Here is a 23682-nt window from a genome sequence, read left to right on the forward strand (position 1 = left end):
CAAATGTGGTTGTTGTGATTTAAAATACTGACACACATGAATAACAAAATGACAAAACACAACCATTTATTTTCTACTTATATCTTCACTGTGATTAGTAATCACAATTGTCTCAGTACTGTATCTTGTTTGAATCATAGCTCTCTCTTCCAACTTCATGTCATACAGTTTATGCTCTCTGGACTTTCTTTTCTTCTGGAATGTATTTGTCTCTGTTTTCTCATGTCTGTGCTTTCTTCTTATGTTTGTCTTATATTTCATTCATTCTAACTGCTGCCATTTTCTGCCAGGCCTTGCTCGAAAAAGAGGGTAATTTTACCTCAAGCAATTTTGCCTGGTAAAATAAAGGTTAAATAATGTCCAATTCCACCTGTAGAATTTTCATTTTCATGTCATACTTCCTTCAGATATTGCATTTTCTGTTCATGGAATTCTCTTCTTTAAGGCGAGATTTGGGTTTTTCCACAGAGTCTATTTGTGCTGATATCATTAAATATAATGTCAAAATCATAAATGAGAAAGATGTGAAATACCGATAATAATGAAGATAACCTGAAGTTGGTGTATTGTTCTCTTAGTAACATTTTCATTAGAATTTAATTTGTTGCAAATTGCGGCCCAACTATTTATTTGCTCAGTCCCAGCAGTATGGCTTTTAGATTCAATAACCGGATGGTTTCAAACTATTTTTTTAAGAGATTTTTTTCAAATTCATTAAAGTTTATTGACGGGATTTCTTTAGCCTCTGCCATTGTTTTTTTCTCACAAGCAATGGTGTTTCTGCTCCACTCCGGGTTTTTATGATCACCGTTGGACCAGCAGCATGTGCTCATGGGCAGGTGTTTATAATCAGGCTTACTTACCTTACTCCAGGACTTCATAGTCTCAGACTAACTAAGCCAAATTTAAGCCATATCCATGAACGTGACATAAACATCCCAGTTTAACTAGTCCACATTAAGGCCTACTCCTGGCTTAATATAGGCCCTGTCTGTGAAACCGGCCCCTTGTGAAAATAACATTCTATCCTACTATAACAGTGGTTATATCTCATGATATAGGATAGGGAAAATGTTCATAGCAATATGTTTAACAAATTGTGTTCTGTGAATTTGCAATTACAACAATTGTTCACAAAAAAGATAACTGGCCTACTTAAATTGCCAACTTTAATAGCGTCCATCCAGTCAGGGAGGCGGACATTCGACTTTGCGTAAATTTACGATGGGAAATGAAAGCAAGTTGATGGGAGCCATCAACTAAATGAATGGAATTCAATGTAAATAGCCCAACAATGAACTGGCTAGCTGTGAAAAGCGACCCCCCTCAAAATCTATTTATCTTCATCCCAGAATCAAATCCTTTGGTGGGTGTAGTTATATGACTGATGTTAATAAGTGGAGTAAGTTTCGTAGACTTAAGACTAAGCTTGTGGGAGATAGCAACCCTACCCTAACCCTAGCCCTCAACTAAATGAATGGATTTCAATGTAAGTAGCCCGAGTATGGACTGGCTTGCGGTGAAAATCACCCCACCTCAAAATGTATTTCTATTCATCCCAGAATCAAATCATTTTGTGGGTATAGTTGTATGACTGATGTTAATAAGTGTAGTAAGTTTCATCTGTGTCAGACTTAGCTTGTGGGAGATAGAAACCCTACCCTAACCCAACTAAATGAGGGCTAGGGCCCAAAAATGGACCGGCTTTCTGTGAATAGCAACCCCTCCTCAAAATCTATTTATCTTCATCCCATAATCAAATAATTTATGGGGTATAGTTGTATGACTGATGTTAATAAGTGAAGTAAGTTTTGTAGACTTACTTTGTGGGAGATGGCAACCCTACCCTAACCCTAGCCCTCAACTAAATGTATGGAATTCAATGTAAATAGCCCAACTATGGACTGGCTTGCTGTGTAAAGAACCCCACCTCAAAATGTACTTATCTTCATCCTAGAACCAAATCCTTTGGTGGGTATAGTTGTAGGACTGATGTTAATAAGTGGAGTAAGTTTCATTGGCGTCAGACTTAGCTTGTGGGACATAGCAACCCTACCCTAACCCTAGCCCTCAACTAAATGAGTGCTAGGGCCCACAAATGGACTGGCTTGCTGTGAAAAGTGACCCCCCCTCAAAATCCATTTCTCTTCATCCCAGAATCAAATCCCTTGGTGGGTATAGTTGTATGGCTGATGTAAATAAGTGGAGTAAGTTTCATAAACTTAAGACTCAGCTTGTGGGAGATGGCAACCCTACCCTAACCCTAGCCCTCAACTAAATGAATGGATTTCAATGTAAGTAGCCCAACTATGGACTGGCTTGCTTTGAAAAGCACCCCACCTCAAAATGTATTTATCTTCATCCCAGAAACAAATCCTTTGGTGGGTATAGTTGTATGACTGATGTTAATAAGTGTAGTAAGTGTCATGGTCGTCAGACTTTCCTTGTGGGAGATAGCAACCCTATCCTTACCCTAACCCTACAGGAAATTAATGGAATTCAATGTAAACAGCCCAAATGCATAACTATGTCGTAGTTCCTTCTTGTAGTTACTAAAAATAAATAAATAACATATGTAGAAGGGAATGCATATGTATGTAGAAGTTACTAAAAAAGAACAGAACAACCTATAGGTAATGCATAACTAGTCGTAGTTTATTTAAAAAAATATGTAATAGGTATATATATCTATACAGTAGTTACTACAATTGTATGTACCGTATTTCAACGTGTTGCCCTTTAGATACACATTAATTTAATTTTAAATCATCCTATTGTAGATAATAAACAGCTTAACACTCGCAGTGTGTGGACTGGGTTGGTAGGCATGACGAAAACTCTTCAGAAATTACTTTGTGACATGCCAGTCATTCCTCAAGTCCCAACCTGACTTCACACCTGCCAAATTCAAAGCAAACTCCCATGAGATGGAGTCACAGAGAACCACAGCCTGAAGGTGTGACTGGGAGCGAGTCAGGGAGCTTGTAGAGGCAGCACTACTCAGCCTTCCTGGAGATAGATGCGTCCTGCCACTGTATAAATTGGCTGTCGGAAAACATTGGGCGGGGGTAAGCGGAAATTGCTGGGATGTTAGCGGCCAAGTGACATTGATCGAGAGATGAAAGGGATGGAAAGTTGGGGTCAAAAGAGAAGAGGTGGTGGTGGGGACGGAAGATTGTGAGAAAGGCCAAGGTCTGTGTTAAATGTCTCATAAAGGACTGGGAGATGGGGAGACGACTGTTTCAAAATAAAATACCCTCAGGGACAGCAGGACATTAAATGAAGATAAAGATGGCTCAAATTCAATTATGGACAATAGAAGAGCCACACATAGCATGGTTATCAGGTTTCTATTATAGAATAAATCTACTGTACAGTCAACAACACATGGTTATTAAAGCCCACAACTGCGATCATTATCATTTTCATAATGAGCGTGTTATTGTTTTGAGTGCCTTATATGCTTCACTTGTTCAGCATATCTCCTGTGAACCACATCATAAACACTAACAGCAACCCCTCAGCGCCCGAACAATGACTGGCACCGATTCAGAACAATAAAGGAAAGAGCCGCGGCGTAGAACGGCAATTATTCAAAAGGATCTGGCAGCTCTGATAAAATAAATGAAACCTTATGACTTGGCAAACTGGCTTCATGGTTAATGCAGGACTTCCTGGACGGAGGGGGTGGAAGTTATGGGAGGATTGTTTCCCCCCTCCCCTACCTCAGGATATAGTACAGTGATTTGGCCATATACCCTGCAGATGTCAGCCATATAGAGGACGAGATAGGAGCTGTCTACTGCAGGATGGATGAGATGAGGAAATGAGACCAGGCATCCGTTGTAGGGATGCATGCATGTGACAGTATCAAAGCAGCGACACCAAGAATGGACAGCAGTGAAGGGAAGGCGCAATGTGTGCATCTACCGTTTTCAGTTCCAGTCGCCGCCAGCCTAAGACTACATTTGACCAATTCAGGAGGTTCACCTAATATAAAAAGAAGATACATTGTCATCCCTGTAATTGCCTGAACCTTTAACCTGAAGGCAGGAAGCGGTCACTTTAGCCCGGGAGTTTGGCCTCTATCATATGGAACAGCATCAGATATTGACACTGGCGCAGTAATGGTCGTATACCTTAAAGGCTGGTATATAGCGTCACACAGAGTAATGATGACCCATGCTCGCCTGCAAGCCACTGCTGTTTTTTTGTTCTTCTTCTCATCGATGCAATTACCGCACTGAGGCATGGCACTCCCAGATCCCCCATGGCAAAGAGGACAATCCCAATTCCCCCACTATTCCTTTCACCACCACCACCAGTGTGAAAGCAAAGAAAATACCTGTATGAACAAACAGTCACTTGTGTGTAAAAGTGTGAAGCTAATTGGTTAATCTGTAACATTGAAATGGATAAAGGGTGTCGGCTCTTCTGTGCACAGGTTGTCACCATGCATCAATTATTGTTGATGCTCATCCGTTCTCTGCACCCACCAGTGAAAAATGAGATGACGGAAGAGGTAATTTCCTCTTTCTCTCAAGATAGTGTGTAATTGTGTGGAGCTACTGTGAGAGTGTGTGTGGGGGGGAGGGGGGGGAGGTTGTGACGAGGGGGTCCTTGTGACGCTTCTCCCTCCCCATTCCTTCTGACAAAGACTTTAATCCAGCGTAATTATACATATGGATTGAAACATACAGCGAGACAGGGAATCACTCCAATTATGCAGCAGAGTTGATTAAAACTTGGACACCATGCCAGGGTGCCTGCAAGGAGCATGGGAGCAGTCGAGATGTGTGCGACCATAGAAGCGCCGAATGAACCCACAAGACCAGTCAACATTAGCTCCACGACTATAGGACCAAAAACACAGAGGAAGATTTTCCGTATCTCTCTCAAGACAGATGTGCTTTACTCTCTCTATACGACTAAGCAGCAAAGTAACAATATGCAGTTTGATGGTCTGGTGCATAAGGAAGAGTTCCTGCTCTTGACAGAAGGCAAACTCCTCGCGTTTGAAAAATCACACCGCCTCCCTTAATGAAGATGGATCAATGCTATTCATTTGCTGACACCCGCACACAGTGTAACAGCAGAGCCCCATCTCCTGTGTTGTGTCACCGCATATAGCTAAAGCATTTACACGCAGTGACGGAGGATACGGCCTTGGCATCTGGAGACCCATGGTCAGTGGAGGAGAACGACGGAAGAGACAAAGGGGTGGAGAGTGAAAAAAATTAAAAAGAGATGGAGAATATGAGAGAAACAGACAGAGAGACAAAGACAGTGAGAAGGGGGACAGAGAAAAAGAGCACAAATAGGGAGGAATACAGAGTGAAAAGGGCAAGACATTTGTCACCCTATCCTGCAGGATCATAGGGAAGAAAGAACAATATCATTAATCTCCTGACATTTCAATATTGTATTAACCTTTCTGCTGGAATTCTCCGGGGCTCATTAGTCTTTTTTGAGGGGGAGAAAAAATAATAATCGATAGAACAAGCTCCGTACACGATCTAGAAATACCCCGCAGTCAATTAACATACAACCTCGAGCCCAGTCATTTCTTATTGTCCTGTCTTTGGCGATGATGACTGGCTTTTTAGCTGCTTTAAATTCATTGCTTAAAAATACAAACAAATCAAATAAAAAAAGACAAACGGAGCAGAAAGGGTGCAGTAGTAGCTATAGTGCTTTCAAGTAGGTCACAGTCATAAAAGAGAAAAATGGCCGTGCTGTAAAACAACAGCTTAAGACGCCAACGCCAGCACATCAGCCATCTTATATGTGAAAGAGGGGAAACAAAGCCCCAAGGCCACACAAAGCGTGATGAACCCGTGTCTCATCTCGCACACTCAGTCATTCAGCAGCCCTGTCAGCTAGGCAGAGATAGAAACAGAGAGGAAAAACAGAGGGAGAGAGGGCGGAGGATAAATCTCAAGGTGCCCACACCCTTTAAACTTAACCGCCACAATCTTCACCGCCCTGCAAACACCTCCACGGCCTAGTTCACCCATGTCCTCACCTTCCATCTGTCAGTGTCTGCAGCAACACCACCAGCCATTCAAATTTACCAGCTCTCCCCATGGTCATTTGACTATGAAAACACCCTAATTTATCCCCATTATGTTATGTTCCTTTCGCTGAACATCAAGCACCAGCCAGGCCTTTTGTCTATCATCATTTACATTTAACCTCTATGATTGGCCGTGTCAGTTGTTTTGTTGAGCGTGTTTCGGCGATGCTGTCACGAAAACATGTCGCTTTTTGAATGGTGTTATTGTATGTTTGCATTAGGAATTCCTTAACCTTAGGGGAGGTGCCATCCCTAGACAGGTTCAGAGGTTATTTCAATGCTGTCGTTATAGCTATGACTAACAATTTGACTAAGACAAGAGCCGTCTAATGCATTTCTTTGAATAAACATAACAATGAAGTGGGTGGCCAAATGCTCAGTGAGGGAAGCTTTTAATTAGTGTTCTACTTTTTCATTTAGCAGAAATCAATTATATTTCTTGTATGGGAGAAATATTGTCTTGGATAGGCGCCTTATTAAGAATCCACAGGGAGTAAACAAAACAAAATGAACACCTAATGAGAAAGGACTCTGAATTAGGGCTGGGAAGATTATGAGGCAATATATGTCGCTATAACTGTTCAATCACCATCAGCATATTCATCCCTTTAACATCCCTGGTTAAAGGGTAATGCAGCCCTCGTGTTACAATGAGATGAACTGGACTGTTCATTGATTCACCGTTGTGTTGAATGAATGTGATGAAGATCCTTGTCATGCATTTAATTAACAGCCCCTAAAAAGTTTTAAATTAGATTTCCAGGAAGTACAGATTATCGTACATGTTGATGATCAATTACTTTTTTATCAAGCTAAAAATGCTGCAGAACATTTACTCCTTTAGTTTCTAAAATGTGAGGATTGGCTGGTCTCCTCTGTTCTGTATGAGTGTAAAATCAACAGCTTTGGGTTTTGGGCTGTTGGTTGAGAAGAGAAAAAAGTGTCAACACTACTGGCAATTAAGCTAATTGGTCTTGATGAAGTTCTGAAACAAAACAAAAACATTAAAAAAAGCTTTTCAAAATGTCACATGGTTAACTACATTTAATTGGGAGCCATGTTAGTTATGTGCACTTGTGGTTGGGCTCCACCCTTGTCATATTATCATCCACTAACATTCTTACAAATATTGCTTTTTTTGATAGAAATTTCATGTCAGTGTTTCAATTTATTTTCTTCTACAACATGTTACTAATCCGTACAGTGAATCTGGTAATTGTGTATTTCTAACTAGTATGAGAGTATAAATGATTATCGTAAGCACTTTGATAAAGAGCATTACTCATCGGTGATATTAAATGTGAGACGGTGAGATCAGCGTGCAGATGTAAAGAGGACAGAAGAAGAAAAAAGCTGAGGGAGGGAAGATTCCAGGGGACGTCACGATGGGGCTATATTCCTTCTGGGTTAATTGTGCGGACCCCAGCAGCACTAAATAAGGATGGTTAGAATGACTGGCTAAGTGACGAATGGATGTACAAATCATCAAGATTACTTCCCAGTTATTAATTTTTTTTTTTAATTTGGCTGGCTTTCACACACACTCCCTAATTACATCTGGCAGTCTCACCACTGAAGGCTATCTTTTACAATAACTCATCTGGGTTCAATTTTGTTCACAAGTTGAAACAAGCCTAAGTGTTTAATATTGATTAGAGACAACTTTTTGCAAGCGGTGTGCAATCGCGATGGGTTCGGTTGGTTGAGATCATTAAACGTAAATGAGTTTTGATTGATTGTCTGAAGAGTTGTTGTTTGACCTGCAGCTGTAGTGAAGAGGTTGCTGGTATATGAGCTGTCTAAACACTGTGCACCTGTGATGGCGGGTTCCTTGCTGGCTTTCTAGCGGGTAAAACGACAGTAAGATGAGTTGTCAGACGGTGCACAGCTGTTCACTTAATTACCCCCTAGTTTGGGAAGGAGGTTAATGAAGCAGTTTTGGCGATCAGAAATGAGAGACAGCCTGAATGTGCACAAAAGAAATTAGATCCTGGCAGCCGGGACAGAACTGAAAGCAACCACAGTTTAAAATTATTGATTGCAAAAAAAAAAAAAAAACTCTAAAAGAAACGCTAAACGCATAAAGAAAGAGGAAGTTGCCTGGAAGAGGAGGAGAGGTTTTTTTTTTCTTTACAGACTTGCACATGTTTAGAATATTCCTATACAGAGTAATTAGGCCTCATACTGGCATTTGCATATTAATTCACAGGAATCTTTTGTCTTTTAAGTGTACTTCCTTTCTGAGAAATTAGACTCATTCATTCAAATGAAACTCACATTCCCTAAATATGTGGATGGGAAACAGGTGAACCTGATTCATGCAGGTGTTATTTTTGTATCATGTGTGAAATGTAATGTAAGAAGAAGAATATTGAGATGATTGTGTTGTTTAACCATTTAGTTTAGTGCAACCAGTGTTCCACTGGGGATCGTTTGTTCTTTTTAATGTTGTAATGAATGTCTTGTAAGTTTTAACCTTGTACATTTTCGTACATCTCTTTCTGGCACACATTGTTGACAGTGGCAAAACAAAAGATACGTTATCTATATATAATCAAGAGCAATATGTATGCATCTTAATGATGTGTGAAAGTGAAAAACTGTTTAAAAAACATAAACGCCAATACATTTTTTGAGTAATCAGCCGATTATCTCTCAATTGTAGAATTCATGGTTGTATTAACAATGTTTCATCTATTAGTTTTAAATATCAAACTATTAAGAGCTCAGTTTACAATCACAAAGGACAATGAAGATAACAATTATCCTATAGCTCTCCAACCAATTATTTGTTGACCATTGCAGTGTGTATTCTAGGTGTGTAGGACAGTAGCACTAGTATTTTTCACAAAAAAAAACACTAGGCATTTGAGTGAGGGAGGAAAAATATAAGATTGTACTAAATGCACACAGTACTTATTTTCATTCCCCATGCCCTAGTTTTAATATCGCAGACATACCCCCCTAAGCACACAGGTAGAGTAACTGTAAGGAGCATCAGACCAAAGACCATACGGCCTCATTGCGCATATTCATGCCATTATGGGGCGAATAACTCTGGCAGCCAGTATATCCGCTTAATATCCTTAATCACCTGCATCTCATTGTGGGGGCCAGGACACACCTCCACTCATTAAAATGATGGATGGAGGCATAAGGGGGATGCTCTCTCCTGTTTCCAAATTTGTACTTGTTTAGAAAAGGTGCCTATTAGGGAACACCTGGGGGAGTGGAGAGGGGGAAGGGAGCACCGAACCTGAGAAAGAGCAGAGGAGGAGGAGGAGGGGAGTGGGAATGTAGAGACCTAATAACTAGCTAAACCAGTATAAAGGTACTGATATGTTTCTCATTTGGTACTTATCTTTAGTAAACATCAAAATAAACTTCTTAAGATAGCAATTATTTGTACTTATGTTTCTGATACTGATTGATTACTTGTACATTTCAAAGGCGGAGTCAGCAATGCTGGAGAATGCTTGTCGTCAAAATCCCTTTTTGTCAAAATCAGTGGATATCTCCTCCTGATCTGCTACATGTCTGTATCGTGTGTGTGCTGAAAAATAAATATGGTATTTCACAGCTTATGCTGTGCCTAACTGGTATGCAAACAAAAGGCATGTAAACAAAAGGGGGCCCACAAGCAACATGTCCTTTTATAGAGGCCAGGCTATTTATTAAAACTAGATTTTTTTCAGCGCACACACAGTAGACAGGCTGCGCTTCATGAGGAGATATTCACAGATTTTGACAAAAAGTGATTTTGACAACAAGCTTTCTCTAGAACCACTGACTACTTTAATGTACACTCCTGTATTTAACACTTAGAAATGTCATCAAAATACAGGATACATTTATTTCAATGGCGTCACCAAAAAATATCCAAAATCTCTCATCGCTCTGATGGCTTTCAGGAAGAGGACTCGGAGTGGGCGCTCTCTCCAGGCTCCAGTATGTTGAGATGGGCAGCGCTGGTCATTAGCTTGTGAAAACAGGGACTTCCATTCCAGTTATTTGAAGCTCAGGAGGGAGTAAAAAGGTGACGAACCATCTCTTTTTCTTCATCACTGATGTTTGAATAAGCCATACGGACAGCGGGTTGACATTAAAGACTCCCATAGGCCAGGTTATTGCCTCGGTGAGAACAAGCAGTAAGGCAGGTTAGATGTAATAAAGTGGAACAAATGTATTTCGGTCTCCAATTAGGACAAATCGCCCGCCCCAGAGTCGCTCTTGTGCATGGCGACAATGCCATCCACTGATTTGATGGATTTTTTGTTTTGCAGCGTCAGCAGCTAACTTACCGGCAAGTGAGTGATGGGAAATAAGATGAGCACTGTATGCGCTCTCTTATGTAACCTCATTGAAGCCTCCTTACGCCTAATTGGCAGCAATCTAGGCCTGTCAAATTGAATATAATCCCTTCATCGTTGGTTTAAGCTTCCCCTCTATGGATCCAAATGCCTTTACTGAATGACATGGGACGCTGATATTACGAGTAATGGAGATCACTAATGGAATTGGTATTAGGTAGTGCATTTGAATGGCTATACTGTACAGAGCAGAAATAGCTCTTTAGCCCCGGAGCCAAAGGATATTGATAGTTCATCCTTGACTTGTGTTGTTGAAGTACATTGTGTCCTTTTGTCCGGCCTCAGATGATTTCAAATTAGCATGCAATAGATGCAATGACATTGAGCTTTATTGTGATGCTTTTCAATTATAGCTGTAATAAACGTGTCAATAAAATACATGTATTACTTTTTTTTTATTAATCTTCATCAGTGTTGCTTTGTGGTGTGTTGTGTACTTCGCACATGTGGTTAATTACCACAAGCTAAATCATTAAAAATTGATTGTTTTAATGTTCATGATAAAATAAAAGTAGTAAAAATTAATTTCTAAAGTTCACAGATTTGCCATTGTCTTTACACATAATGAACAAATCCAATTGAAGGTCTAAATTAAATGATTCATTGTGATGTGTGCCACAGACAAGGTGGGGAAGTAGTGAGGTATTGTGTGATACACTGATGGGATTAAGAAAAACACAATATACTAGACCAGCCTTATGTTTGCAGAATGTGTTAACAAATGACCAAAAAGATATTGTATAGTTTGAACCTTTTTATTCATCTTTTTTTTTCTTTTTACTTTTTTTGCTTTACGAAACAAATGTTTGCAGATGAATAAACAACAGCACCCTTTCTCCTTAAAAAAAACAGGGGTCCATCACCCCTGCCTTTGTCAAGAAAAGAGACTCTTCTTGTCCAATTACCACCTCTCCAGATTCCCAAAGTGACTCTTATTTCCTGTATTTGACATTCTTTTAAGTGCATTAGTAGACAACAGAACCATTTGGATTAATGTGCAATAGCTGAGTGTATGGTCAATGCGAAAAGATATTTACATTGCAGCTATGAATCACATCAACTGTCTTTTTTCATCACTTGAGCTATAGCGTCGGAACTGGAGAGGGAGACAATCAACGCAAGGAGTCTCCTTTCAAGCACAGCCTTCGTAAACAGCAACCTTTACCTACATTATCGTCATCATTTCATCATCATCATCAGGATTAACTAGACTCTTATGTCATACCTGTTTTCCTCCAGTAAGACAAAAAGGTTAATAGATAGAATGGTTTAAAATAAAGTTTAGTGATTGTGCTTTTAAAACCAAAGTAAAAACAAATGACAAACATTGACGACAACACGAAACATAACAGTGCATTACAAAAAAAAACAATAAAAAGAAAGAAAAAAAAATATCCCAAAGTGGCACTTTCTTGGGGCAGCTACATAACATAGCAATTTACAACATGGATGGAAATGATAAAATAATAATTATATTTACTGGCATAATAAAATTAGAATTTGCAAAATAAAACAAGGAAGACAAATTTGAGGTACCACAATGGGTAAAACCAAAGAACATCATGTATACACGTATATTTACAGACAGTCCAACCCCCTCTCGGCTTGCAGCTATTTCGTTACAGTAACATCTGACTGTATGGGTTCCCAAAGTTCTCGTCCAGGCAAGCTGAGTCTTGTCAATGTCTGGAGTTGGATTTCACTCCATATTGCATTGGAAATAAACATAAATATACTACTGCGTATTTTTGTTTTGAATGCACCATTCTTTTATCTTCAGACGCTCTTTCCTCTTTTTTTTTTTTTAAATGGACATAGAAAATGATAAGTTAGAAAAAAAAAACATTGGTCTGTTTTTTCTCCAGATGTAAAGAAACACTACTGATGTACAGTATGATGGCAGCCAAGACGATGGTGAAATACTGAGATATTTAAAATTGTAAGAGCAAACAATGGTGCTCTGCTCTTGGGAAACAAATCAGGACAGTTCCTCGTTTTTCCTCCTCAGTTCTTCAGCTTTCTACCATCTGGGCACACAAAAATACAAAAACAAACAATGTTGGTTAGCATCCATCTGTCACAGCTAGAACTACACTGATAAACAGGCTGATATTAGCCTATTGCAGATCTAACAAATCTTTATGTCGGCTTATATATTTATGTAAAGAAAATCCATCAGCTGACATATATTTGGGTATACCCTTTAACACATGTAGACATAATATCTTATAGTGTAAGCTATATTGAAAATAACTATATTGTACTTTCAGCCACATAATTGTTCATTGCAGCTATTCTACATCGCTGTCCTAATGTTTCAATGGCGTTGGCTCTTTTCATCAGCTTGTTGTATATTCGATGTATTTGCATTGTACATTGTGTTTGTGTTGTTGTTTTTGCTTTGCCGTGTTTTGTTTGACTCAACATCATTGGAAGTGACCCCTAAATGATCTTTGGAGTATAAATAAAGGTTGCATGAATGAATGTATGATCTAATCTCCCAAATATTGACAGTCAGTGTGTGTGTGTGTGTGTGTGCTTGCTGACAGTGTGTACCTCCAGCTCTTCATCTCCTTGGAAGGCCCCGGTGGTGTTGAGGCCCATGTCTGCAGGGTTCCTGCGGCCTCCCTCTCCTCTCCGCCGGCTCCCTGAGCCCCTAGAGGACATGGAGCTGGACGAGCTGGGATCTCTGGGGCTGTTGACTGTGGGGAACTGTGGTCGGCTATAGGGCAGGATGTCCTCGGAACCTTGGGACAGAAAAGAAAAAAAAAACAATTGTAGGAGGAATTGAGACTTTGTGTAATCTTAAGTCTTATCTTATCATAAGACATTGTTATCTCTACCTGCCACTGTTTTAAATACATCACTACTGTATATTGTACTTTCAACTACGCTATTTTAATTGCAGCCATTCCACATCACTCTTTCCTTGTTATTATGTTCCTAGCTTTTCTAGTATCTGAAAGCTATTAAACAATGTTTTTAAATGTTTCAATGGTGTGGGCTCTTCATCAGCTTGTTGTGGGCCTTTACTTTGTGTATACTTGTCTTTGTTGTTGTTTTTAATTAAGGTTGCTTTTGTGTTGTTGTTTTTATTATGCATTGTTTTGTTAGGTCCCCTCTCAATGAGCTGTTGAACGAATGAATGTAATCCCCCCCCCCCCCACCCCCCCTAAAGTATAGGATTCCCTCACAAGTTATTTGCTGTGGCCGTACCTGCGTGTTGGCGTGCCTTGTTGGCGATGCTACCCTCATGTTTATTCCCTTTCCCTCCGTGAGCGCTCCTCTGTCTCTCCTGAGCCTCTCTGCGCTCAGACGAGCTGGTTCTAGTGTCGGAGCCGTCGCGGGGCCGGTAGCCCGTCCCTCCCCTCTTGTCTCGTCCATCGCCGGCTTTGGGGGAAATGACTCCCCGGCCCTCCATGGGGGCCTTGGACGGGTGTGTGGGCGACTTGAGCCCTGCTGGGGGTGGGAGGGGCGGAGGAGGGAGATCTGAAAGGATAAACACAGGAAGAAAGAACACATTAAACACTCACATCAATAAAATGGGGTTTAGATAATCGCACACGGCTGTGGAGCAAGGATCTGTGTACTCTTGAAACTGCCGTGTGTATCTTATCCGTCACTCAGTTGTCTCACACCTGCTAGGTGATACACAAACACAGCTGCAAAGTGGGTGTACATACACTCAAGAGTTGTGCATGTGGCTTTTTTTCCTGAACGGAAAGTCCTCCGTAAACAGAAAGGGATGACACTGGAGAGGAGGTTGTGAGATTTGAGCAAGAGGCAAGAAGAGAGGAGGAGGAAAGAGAGAGAGAGAGGGGAGCGTGACGGTCAGCAGCTGGCTCTTTGACCTGCTCCACTTCCCCCTGTCGATGAATCAATGCTGCTTGTCCTTGAGCCATTATTCATATCAGGCCAGCCAGTGGGCCGCCTAGCCTCTCTCACACATCACACGGCCATCTAAACAAAACACGGGGAGAAAATCCTCGTATGCCGACGATCGATGCCTTTTCATCTTCTGAATCAGCTCCCGACCTGAAGGATGGTTTCTCTGCTGCAAAGACCCCATGATCCACCCAGGATTAGAAAGTTAATAAAGGTAGCAAATGTCGATTCGTACACCTAGCCCGCAAGGCTACCTTACGACTCTTTTAAGATTGTAAAAAGCCTGGACTTTGTAGGGGAATCAAAGGTTTTACTTCCTTTTCTGTTTTATACACACACGAAAGGCTAATGGGACAGATGATGTCTTCGCTGTGTTTCGTCGGTGGAACGAGGGCAGCTTCGGTACACTCTTCTGATTATCCTCCACCTCCACCCACTCCTCCTTCTGAATACAAAAGGGGAGCGAGTCAATATCATACAGCAGAGGGGAGAGGCGTCTGCAGTTTTTTAATATCTCTCTTGCCTCCTGAGTCCCTGCCTCAGCCTCAGAGTCCGATCAATGCCACAGTCGGTGAGATATAGCTGGCTACGCGGGGAAGAAAGAGCAAGAGCGCCCGTTTAGATTTATGAGGAAATATTGTGGAGGACAGAAGCTGCAGGTTGGAAAAAGTGTCCCCGGGATTTGTTCCCGGGGAGGGCGTATCGCAGGTCCCGGCGCTTAATTAAGCAGACGAGGCAGAGACAGATCAAAACAGACAGGAAATGGTTAAGTTCAGAGAGGAGGTAGACAAAGGCATTAGAGTCAAACGCAAAATGAATCATGGGGGGAATACAACTTGGGTGTTTTCCACATCCACAGTGCAAACAAGAGTGAATTGAGTAGGTCAAAGAGGGGTAAGGGGTGGGGATGGGAAGGGAAGGGAAGCTTCTCGGGCATAGTGGGGTTCCTTCCCTTGCAGGTTTACAACTGATTGTATTTATGTGTATTTATACTGATGCTTCCTGGATACTTGGCTCAGTCGGAAAAGGAAGAGAGACATAAAAACACATGATAGAAATACACATTACAGCGTTTTATGTGCGTAGCAAACATGCTCAGAGTTTTCTTTTTGTCTTTTCTGCCCGTCCCTTTTAAATTTCATGAAATCACCTTCCCTCAACCTATCACCTCAGCAGCAGTCTTCCCGGCCACAGACTGAGTACGTATAAGGGGGGTTGAAGAGGAGACAGAAAGGGGGGGGGCAGAGGAGGCAATAACCTCCAAATGAAAAACAATCCATTCAGATCAAATGCAATCAGCAGGAGGGCTGATGGACAGACAGAGCTGCGGAGCTGTCAGTCCGCCCCCTCGCTGCTCAAACAAAGACGAAGGAGAGGAGAGCGGAGAGAGGGAGAAGAGGAGAGAGGGAGATGAGGAGAGAGTGGAGAGAGGGATGGAGAGATCACTCCAAAGGGAGGGGCAGCGGATGGGGAAAGAGCCAGGCTATAAGGATGAAGGCAGGAGGCGGAGGTTCTGCTGGAGGGTTGGAGAGGGGGGGTGGTGGATTTTCTGCAGTGATATAGCTGGTCTGGCTCCAAGTGAGCTGGATATTAAATCTCCCTGCCAAGTGCTTCCAACACTCAAGGACACCTGACACTAAGAGGAGAGCCAGCCCGGGGACAGCACATATACTGTACACAGCCGAGTGAGTGAACGTGTGCACACACTCACAGATGCATCTAAATAAATGATTCTTTCCACAAGATCAAAGAGGCGAGGGAATAGTGGATTTCCAACGGTAGAAAGATTGATATGGTAAAAAGTCCATTGCTGTTTTATTTAACTAGTTTAAAGCGTTTCCGTTTCTGTACAGCTGCTCCGGAATTTACCCCCCAGTTATGTTTACGTTAAGGCCCCTGCAACGTGAAAGGTAGCACTTCAGTATGAGCCAGAGCACCTGGATCAATTTCATTAGTGGCTAGAGTGGAGAGACATCCCAGTGTCAGCATAGCCAAGCTGGGCAGTGCTCCCTTGAGACAGTCCCCTCCCCTTCCAATCCTACCCAACAACATGGCCCTGGACTCTGGCCCACCACTCGCCCGATCTGTTCAGCACAGTCACAGATTAGGAGTGATGCCATGTATGCATGTGCATGAACACACGAGAGAGGGCGATTAAAACTCTGGCCCGCAGCACACCCATACTCAGTCATTTACGGACACCACATCAAAGCAAACTGCACTTTTCCCTTCCATATCTGTAGAGGGAATAGAGGGACAAACTGACCATCTGTGTGCTTGTGAGATACAGCTACTGCTGCTACATGTCTATCTCTCTATCAGTCTGTGTCGGCTGTGTTGAGACATTTATACCTCATACAGCAAATTATGTACATACCTGGCAACTTAGTTTCTGAAATAATTTTGATAGTTGGCAACCGTCAGACCAACACTATAATTGCAGTTTAAATTGTGATGTTCCTCTTACAATGAAACTCCATGCCTGAATTGGAGGTCCACTGCAACAAATCTAATTTCTAGATTTAATCATACAGTTGTTTTTGTTGTTTGCTGTTTGTCTGTCCTCCAGCAGAGAAAAACAAGTCAACCTCTAAGTAACCTTAGCTATTATACCCCCCTCCCAGGAACACACACACAAATGATGTACATTGAGCTGTGATGATTTCTTTACAATAATTATTTCATTTTCAACATTGTTTAAACTATTTCAAATGTTTTTATAGTTGTATGTAATGTAATCATAGGTATACCTTCATTATAGACTTCACGTCGCCCCTGGTTGCCTGGATGACCAGCAGGATGGGCTACAGGAGGAGCTGCTGCAGAATGCTGTTTCTGCTTCTTGGGAGGCCTCCTGTGCACCGCTGCCATACTCATGCTACCGTCTGTAGACACGGGGCTGCCAGGACGGTGGCCTGACGGGTTTATTTGGTATTTTCGTGCTGAGAAAACAAAATCGTAAAAGGTTTTCTTATACCATTCTTAAAATGTCTCGTACTAACTTTTCATGTGGATGTGACCAACCATATAACCTGATACATGCTCTGTTGTACTTTGACCAATCATTCACACCCATTTAATCAAAATGGTTATAATTGAATGGTTTCATTCTGTAAACTTCTTCTCTTAATTTAATTTTTTTTTTTACCTGAAGCTCCACCGGCTTCGTGGCCCTGTGTGTTGGGGTATTTGGCCACCCGTACACCTGAATACTCTGCTGCTGCAGCCACCGCCTGAGCAAAGTCAGCGTCGGTGAAGAAGGATCCGTCCGACGAGCTGACGGCACTTGACCTCCCCGAAGAGACATTATCCTCTTCGGAAGCCGAGCCCCAGCCGTTGATCATGGAGCCGGTCACCGAGCTCTCCAGGTCTCCCATGCTGGAGGCGGGCGTCTGTTCCAGCCCTCGTAGCAGCAACCTTCGCGGGTGCATCTGGGGATGGTGGGGGTGTGTGTGGGGGTGCGTGTGGTGGTAGTGCATCTTGGCCACCTCCGCGTCTGTCTCGTCCCCCTCCTCCTCCTCCTCTTCCTCCAATATATCATCCTCCTCTTCCATACCGTCAGTGTCCAACGGGCTGCTGATGTATCCATACGTGTGTGGAGAGAGGGGCCTCGAAGGGGTGGGGGGGCTCACCGTATGGCGCCTGCAACAGGGGATAGACAAAGAGTATCAGTAGCCCGTCAAATTCGGAATATTTTGGATCAATTATGAAGGAAAGGTTTGTGGAATACACCAGCCAATCATCATGGGACCATACTGCTGATTTAGCATGTTTTAGTTACACATGAATGTAATTCTCGTTAATTGTACATTAATGCTGATTATTTCCTCAGGTACAATCAACTCGACATTTAAGTTTACGGCTATGTATGTTGCTCAAAAATGATGTGAATCTGATAGTTGCTATTTTCTTTCTTTTTTTTTAATGGCTTCTCTTTGAAGTTCATTGTTTCCTTTGTTTTACTCACAGACAGCTAGACTACCAAAGAACAATATCCCTTTGACAAAAACAAATTAAATACCAAATTTAGACTGTGATGTATTATGTATTACAAACTACTTTCAAATTGCTGCAAGCTGTGTTTTTGTTTTACGCTGTATTTAAATGACCTGAAACAAATGGCCCCCCTGAAGGTAAGAAATCAATCAAATTTCTTTTCGGATAGCACATACACAGAATATGGAGTTAATGAAACATGGCACACACTTGTGAATTTCACGTAGTTGGGACATCCTGTTTCACTGTTAGTCTTTAGAGAAATAAATGTATAATTCATATATGCATTGGTAATTATTACACATATCCTAGTAGACTGTTTACCTGCGTTCGTGGCTGTCAGGTGCATCCTGAAGCATGGGCTGCATCTCCTCCTGTGGTGAGGGGGTGAGAGTGGCTGTGGACTGGTGGCTGTACGATACAGCAGCGGGGGAAGAGGCTGCCCCTCGGATAGGAGGAGTGGGCCCTCTCTCCATCTCTTCTTCCTCCTCCAACTCATCCGGCTGCAGGTACATGTGGGAGGGGGGCATGGGGCACTGCATGTCTGGGTCACAGCTGCCAAACAGAAAGAAAAAAACATACCTCATTACATTCATATCACTCACAAAAAAACCACAAATGTTGTTATATACTGAAGCCAGAAAAACATGCTCTAAATATTCATGTCACCCTTCTATCAAAGGTTTGACATGAGTCTAGCGCTAATAGATAGAAAAACCCTTGGGGGCAAATGCTTGCAATGAATGTGAGTAACAGGAGAAAAAAGGCAGGATAAATGAAATGGTATTTAAATACAGTGTGTGTGTGTGTGGGCCTGTCATATTGTCTGTGTCTTTGTGTCTGTTTGTCTCAGACATGTCCCACCTTTCTTGCATGGATAGGGAGTAGTCTTCTGTGCTCCGACTTGGGGGTGGGTTTGCAGGCGGAGGGGGCAGCAGGTCAGCCCAATTCATTGTGCTCTGTTTGGGTAGTTTGGGGGTGCGCACTCCCTTCTTCTGACCCTGACTCCCTGCTCGAAATAAATGGTGGGAGGAAACACTCTGTCAGTCACAAGACAACTACACAGACACGTAGACTTCTATTCACTCTATCTCTGAAAAACACATCAATTATTTATATTGAAGGAATCGCAAGGTAACGAGTGAGGAATCGACAGCCGATAAAATGTTTTAACAAGACTGCCTGACAAAGAAAATATCATTTTTACATATGAGAGTGCAAAGGCTAATGCAATGTTCCACTTTATGCAAGTGTGCACACACATCCCTCCATCATTAAATGATGGGAAATACTATAAAAAACAGCAAATTCCCTGCAGCAATAGGCTATTACCCGGTACCAAGAGAGAAAAAAATGTAAGGAGGAAAAATGCAGAAAGGGAGCCCAATTAATACCAAACTATTAGAATTGTGAACCAATGAGCTGTGAGGTGCAGAGAGCATTAAAGGCTTCTCCTTAATGGCTTGAACTTCAAATGCAATATCAGAATGGATACATGGCATTAAGGTGGCAGTGTTGCATGCCGTCTGCAATGTGTTATCATTTGTCCTTGTCCACAGACAGACATTGAGGCCCTGATGAAATTGGGGCTGCTCCATACTCGAATTTAAGTAGTAAGCCAATTAACGGAAGCAACGCAAGGGCAAACAAAGCAGCAAAACAAAACAAAAAAAACCCAGAAAGGATAGAAAAAATATATAATTGTATCTACGGTAATTTGCTTTGAACATCCCTTGGATGACATTGCACCCAGAAAAACAAAAGGAACAGATGAATGCCTGGCAAGTGCTCATGTCTTTTGTTCCAGGGCGTCGTTGTCAATTTCCTTTTCTCTTTATATTCACCAATTATCCACTTTCTTTAGGCATCTCTCTTTTCATGTCAATTCAAGATGGGCTGTAATTAATCATAGAACTGTTTTAGAGGATCATTTATAAAGGGTCTTGACGTAATGTATTGCTTCTGAGCAAAAATTGGGATTTTCAAATGTGTGTGATTACATGGTTCACAACAATAATAATAAGCTGAGAAAAATAATCTGTCAATTAAATTAAAAAAGGAGCACAAAAACAATACTCTCCAAACGGCCTAAAGAAAGACAAAGAGCCTTTGGGATATTTTGATTTTCATAACCTCTGACTGCCCTTCCCCAGGACCACTATTGTCCTTTATTCCACATTCATTTTTACCGGAGGTGCTACTGCTGCCTCTGTCTGAGCTGTTGTAGGAGCCTCCGGTGTGGCTGTCGTGGGTCTGGTTGTAGGGGATGGTGGCTGGCATTGGGCTGTCTCCTCCTCTGTAGCGGTCTGATGGTGGGGGAGAATGCAGTGTATGGTTAGTGGGGGGCCCCAGGCAGACATATTGCCAACTCAAAAACTTTAAAAGTAGACCGACCACTTCTTAGTGAACAAGTAAAATGAATGACATTCATTTCTCTATAGTACAAAACCACTGCATGATGGAACTGATATATACCATGACATGATATTACACTTCACATACAGTATGTTAACACATGACACGAAGAGGCATGCAGGTTCATGCTTGATCATTTTCAGGTGAGTATGTGAAACACATGCAATGCCTGCCAAAAAATCTTGCACCAGATGTGGATCCTTTCTGTAGGTACTAGGTACTACAAGCGGTGATGATAGCTTCGTTCAAAGCAAATAAAGAGACTCATGAGTTATCTTTGTCTTTCCCTTAAGAAATCTGACACCAAAGATAAACCCCTCACACCTGCTTTGCCTTCATCACAAAAAGACGACCCGGTTACCGTCCGACACCCACATTAAGCGGAAGAGACTAAACATGATTTCATGAGGAGGGGTTAACATGAAATGCCATACAGACATAAGCAGAAAGAAAGAAAGAAAGAAAGAGTGATGATGAAGCTTGTGTTGACTGAATAGGAAGGGAGACCGAACCCAGGAAAACAATATGCGTATGAAACTCTTCTACAGGCCTTAAACAGTGATGATGAAAGAGCCCCGCAGAGAAGAGAGGGGGGAAAAAATCAAGTGGTGGAAGATCATGGCTTTCGGAAGTTGACCTCTGTTAAACCAATGGCTGCTGGATATTCCACACTCACCCTTGTTGAGCTTGTTTTGCTCCATGATGTTGTACTGCAGCTGGGAGGCCATTTCCTGCTTCTGCTGTTGGTGGTGGGCCGAGGTGGGCTTCCAGCATTGTTTGTCATTCACCTCTCCGTGTCCTCCCCCTCCCTGCATGATGGCCGACTGGATGAGTTGGGTGGTGGCGTAAGGCGTAGGCTGGCCCCCCGGACCCACAAAGCGTCCCTCTTTCAGGTTGGGGCTGTTAAAGGTCTTCATCTCGTTGATCTTGTTGGACAAGTCCACGTCTCCGTAGACCCCTGACTCGGGCACCATGAGGTTCTGCTGCTTGTTTTCCATCTGGTTGTTATAATTGGCGATGCAGTCGGCTGGAGAACATGAGGGAGGGGTATTTTTGTTTTTTAGTCAATATTTTTTTAAGTCTACTGCCGATCAGCTGAGCAGTAGCGGTGCCCAGTTTTCGGGAAAAGCTATGTAACGATATGGGGTATCATAGGATCTACTGCAGAGCTGAGAGCGTTCATTTTGAGGAAAGCAGAATACAATTATATATTAAAGGTGGAGTACTTTTGTGTCAAAATCTGTGAATATCTCCTCAGGATCCGCGACCTGTTAAAACACAGCCTAGGCTTTGTAAACTGGCATGTTGCTAGCTACGCTGGGTCCCCCTTGTTTACATAATGTTCGTTAGCATACCAGTTTACAGAACCTAGGCTACGTATTAACATCTGTTTTTTTCAGCACAAAGACAGTACTGACGTGTATCGGATCGTGAGGAGATATTCACTGATATTGACAAAAAGTGTTTTAGTCAAAAGGCACACTCCAGAATTGCTGACTACACCTTTAATTTTTTTCTTTTTCTTTTTATATATAATTATTTTTTTTTGCATTTTTATGCTTTTATTGATAGTGTAGAGACAGAGTTGAAATGGGGCAGAGAGGGGAGTGACATGCAGAGAACGACCGCGGGCTGGAATCGAACCCGGGTCCACTGCTGGCCGAGGCCCATGGGGGGGGGGGACGCCCTACCAACTGAGCTAAGGGTGCCCCCGTAATTTTAGGCTTTTGAAAGATCTCAGTGCCCACCAGCGGGACATTTTTTATTTCTGTTTTGGAGTCTCACATTTCTTCTGCCAAATGATGAGCTACTTTAGGCGAGTGACACAGGTGGTATAACACCTTCTGGCTCAGTCCTCACCCATGACTCAGTGTGGGTGTCATCTCTGTTCCGTTTTCATCTGACAGTGCGGAGCGTCTTTGCTCATTGAGAGGGACAGAAAGACATGCCGGTATCAAAGAGCCGGAATGAGGCGGCGCAGTAAAAGCACAGCTCCACTGACAGATCCAATTTTCCCTGGCTCATAAAATATTCAAATCCTCCAGCAGATCTGAGAGCCAGCCTTGCAGTAAATACCGAGGACGGCCATAGGTGCTGCATGCTGCTCGTGCCATGCGCCTCACATTTCAGCAGCACAACACAGCTCGACACTTGAAAGGCTTGACGTTGTGAAAGCGCCCCTATGGCTGAGATAAAGAGACATTAACTCCCATTTATTTTGCTCTGTCACCTAGTCAGTGATCCTTGTAATGTTCGCAGAGTTTTTTGGGTTTGGCACACACACAAAAGCATGCGTCTGGCAAGCTCCTTAGTATCATACAGAGAGGGTGTCATGCGAAAAAGAGTGAGGTCTGCCTTTGGCCTGTGATTCCCTGTTCAACATCTCACACCGTGTTAAAGGTAGAGTTAGAAGGGTGATTAGCAAAAAGAGAGAAAAAAAACTGCACTTGATGACTATTAAGTCTAATAAAATGAATTATTAATCCTCACTGGCAAAAGGTTTGAAGTAAGGAAAAACTCTTGCATGGCCGAATGGATATTTGGCCAAACAGCTGGATAGGAGTTATGGACTGACTTTAAAGGCATGGTCCCAAAGTGCATAATTTAGAACATAAAGCATTTCATTGCGGTCCAAGTTTCCGAGGACCGGGTTGTTTAAAACTTGAGTCATAGCTAAAAATGAATTAGTCCTGTGTCATCCAAGCTGTAGTTTTTGGCTGCAAGTTTTACTATTTTTTTCTCATTTCAGATAGGTCACACTGTGTGTGTAGATGTGTGTGTGTGTGTGTGTGTGTGTGTGTGTGTGTGTGTGTGTGTGTGTGTACATTCGTGTTTATTGTACAGTAATAGTGTATAAGATTCGGAGGCCAAATTTGCTCCCGGTTGTTTATGCTGTACCGGGCTGAATAAACTAAAAGGCCATCTGGTGGTGTTCCATGA

At 42.2% G+C, this 23682-nt stretch overlaps 1 protein-coding gene across 1 annotated transcript in view; it reads right to left on the reverse strand.

The window, feature by feature from the left end:
* Positions 1-11188: 11188 nt before the first annotated feature.
* Positions 11189-23682, reverse strand: part of robo1 (roundabout, axon guidance receptor, homolog 1) — a 174601-nt gene continuing 162107 nt past the window's right edge. Inside the window, exons 20-29 of the mRNA XM_080024764.1 lie at positions 22648-22664; positions 21419-21769; positions 20517-20633; positions 19192-19336; positions 18652-18882; positions 17480-17973; positions 17082-17273; positions 13663-13935; positions 13003-13193; positions 11189-12473 (exon numbers count right to left, since the gene is read on the reverse strand). Of these exons, the coding sequence (XP_079880890.1) occupies positions 12459-12473; positions 13003-13193; positions 13663-13935; positions 17082-17273; positions 17480-17973; positions 18652-18882; positions 19192-19336; positions 20517-20633; positions 21419-21769; positions 22648-22664 (2026 nt within the window). The 3' untranslated portion in view covers positions 11189-12458. The remainder of the gene's footprint in view (positions 12474-13002; positions 13194-13662; positions 13936-17081; positions 17274-17479; positions 17974-18651; positions 18883-19191; positions 19337-20516; positions 20634-21418; positions 21770-22647; positions 22665-23682) is intronic.

The sequence above is a fragment of the Ammodytes marinus genome, assembly GCF_949987685.1.
Source record: "Ammodytes marinus genome assembly, chromosome: 3".
Classification (NCBI taxonomy): domain Eukaryota; kingdom Metazoa; phylum Chordata; class Actinopteri; order Uranoscopiformes; family Ammodytidae; genus Ammodytes; species Ammodytes marinus.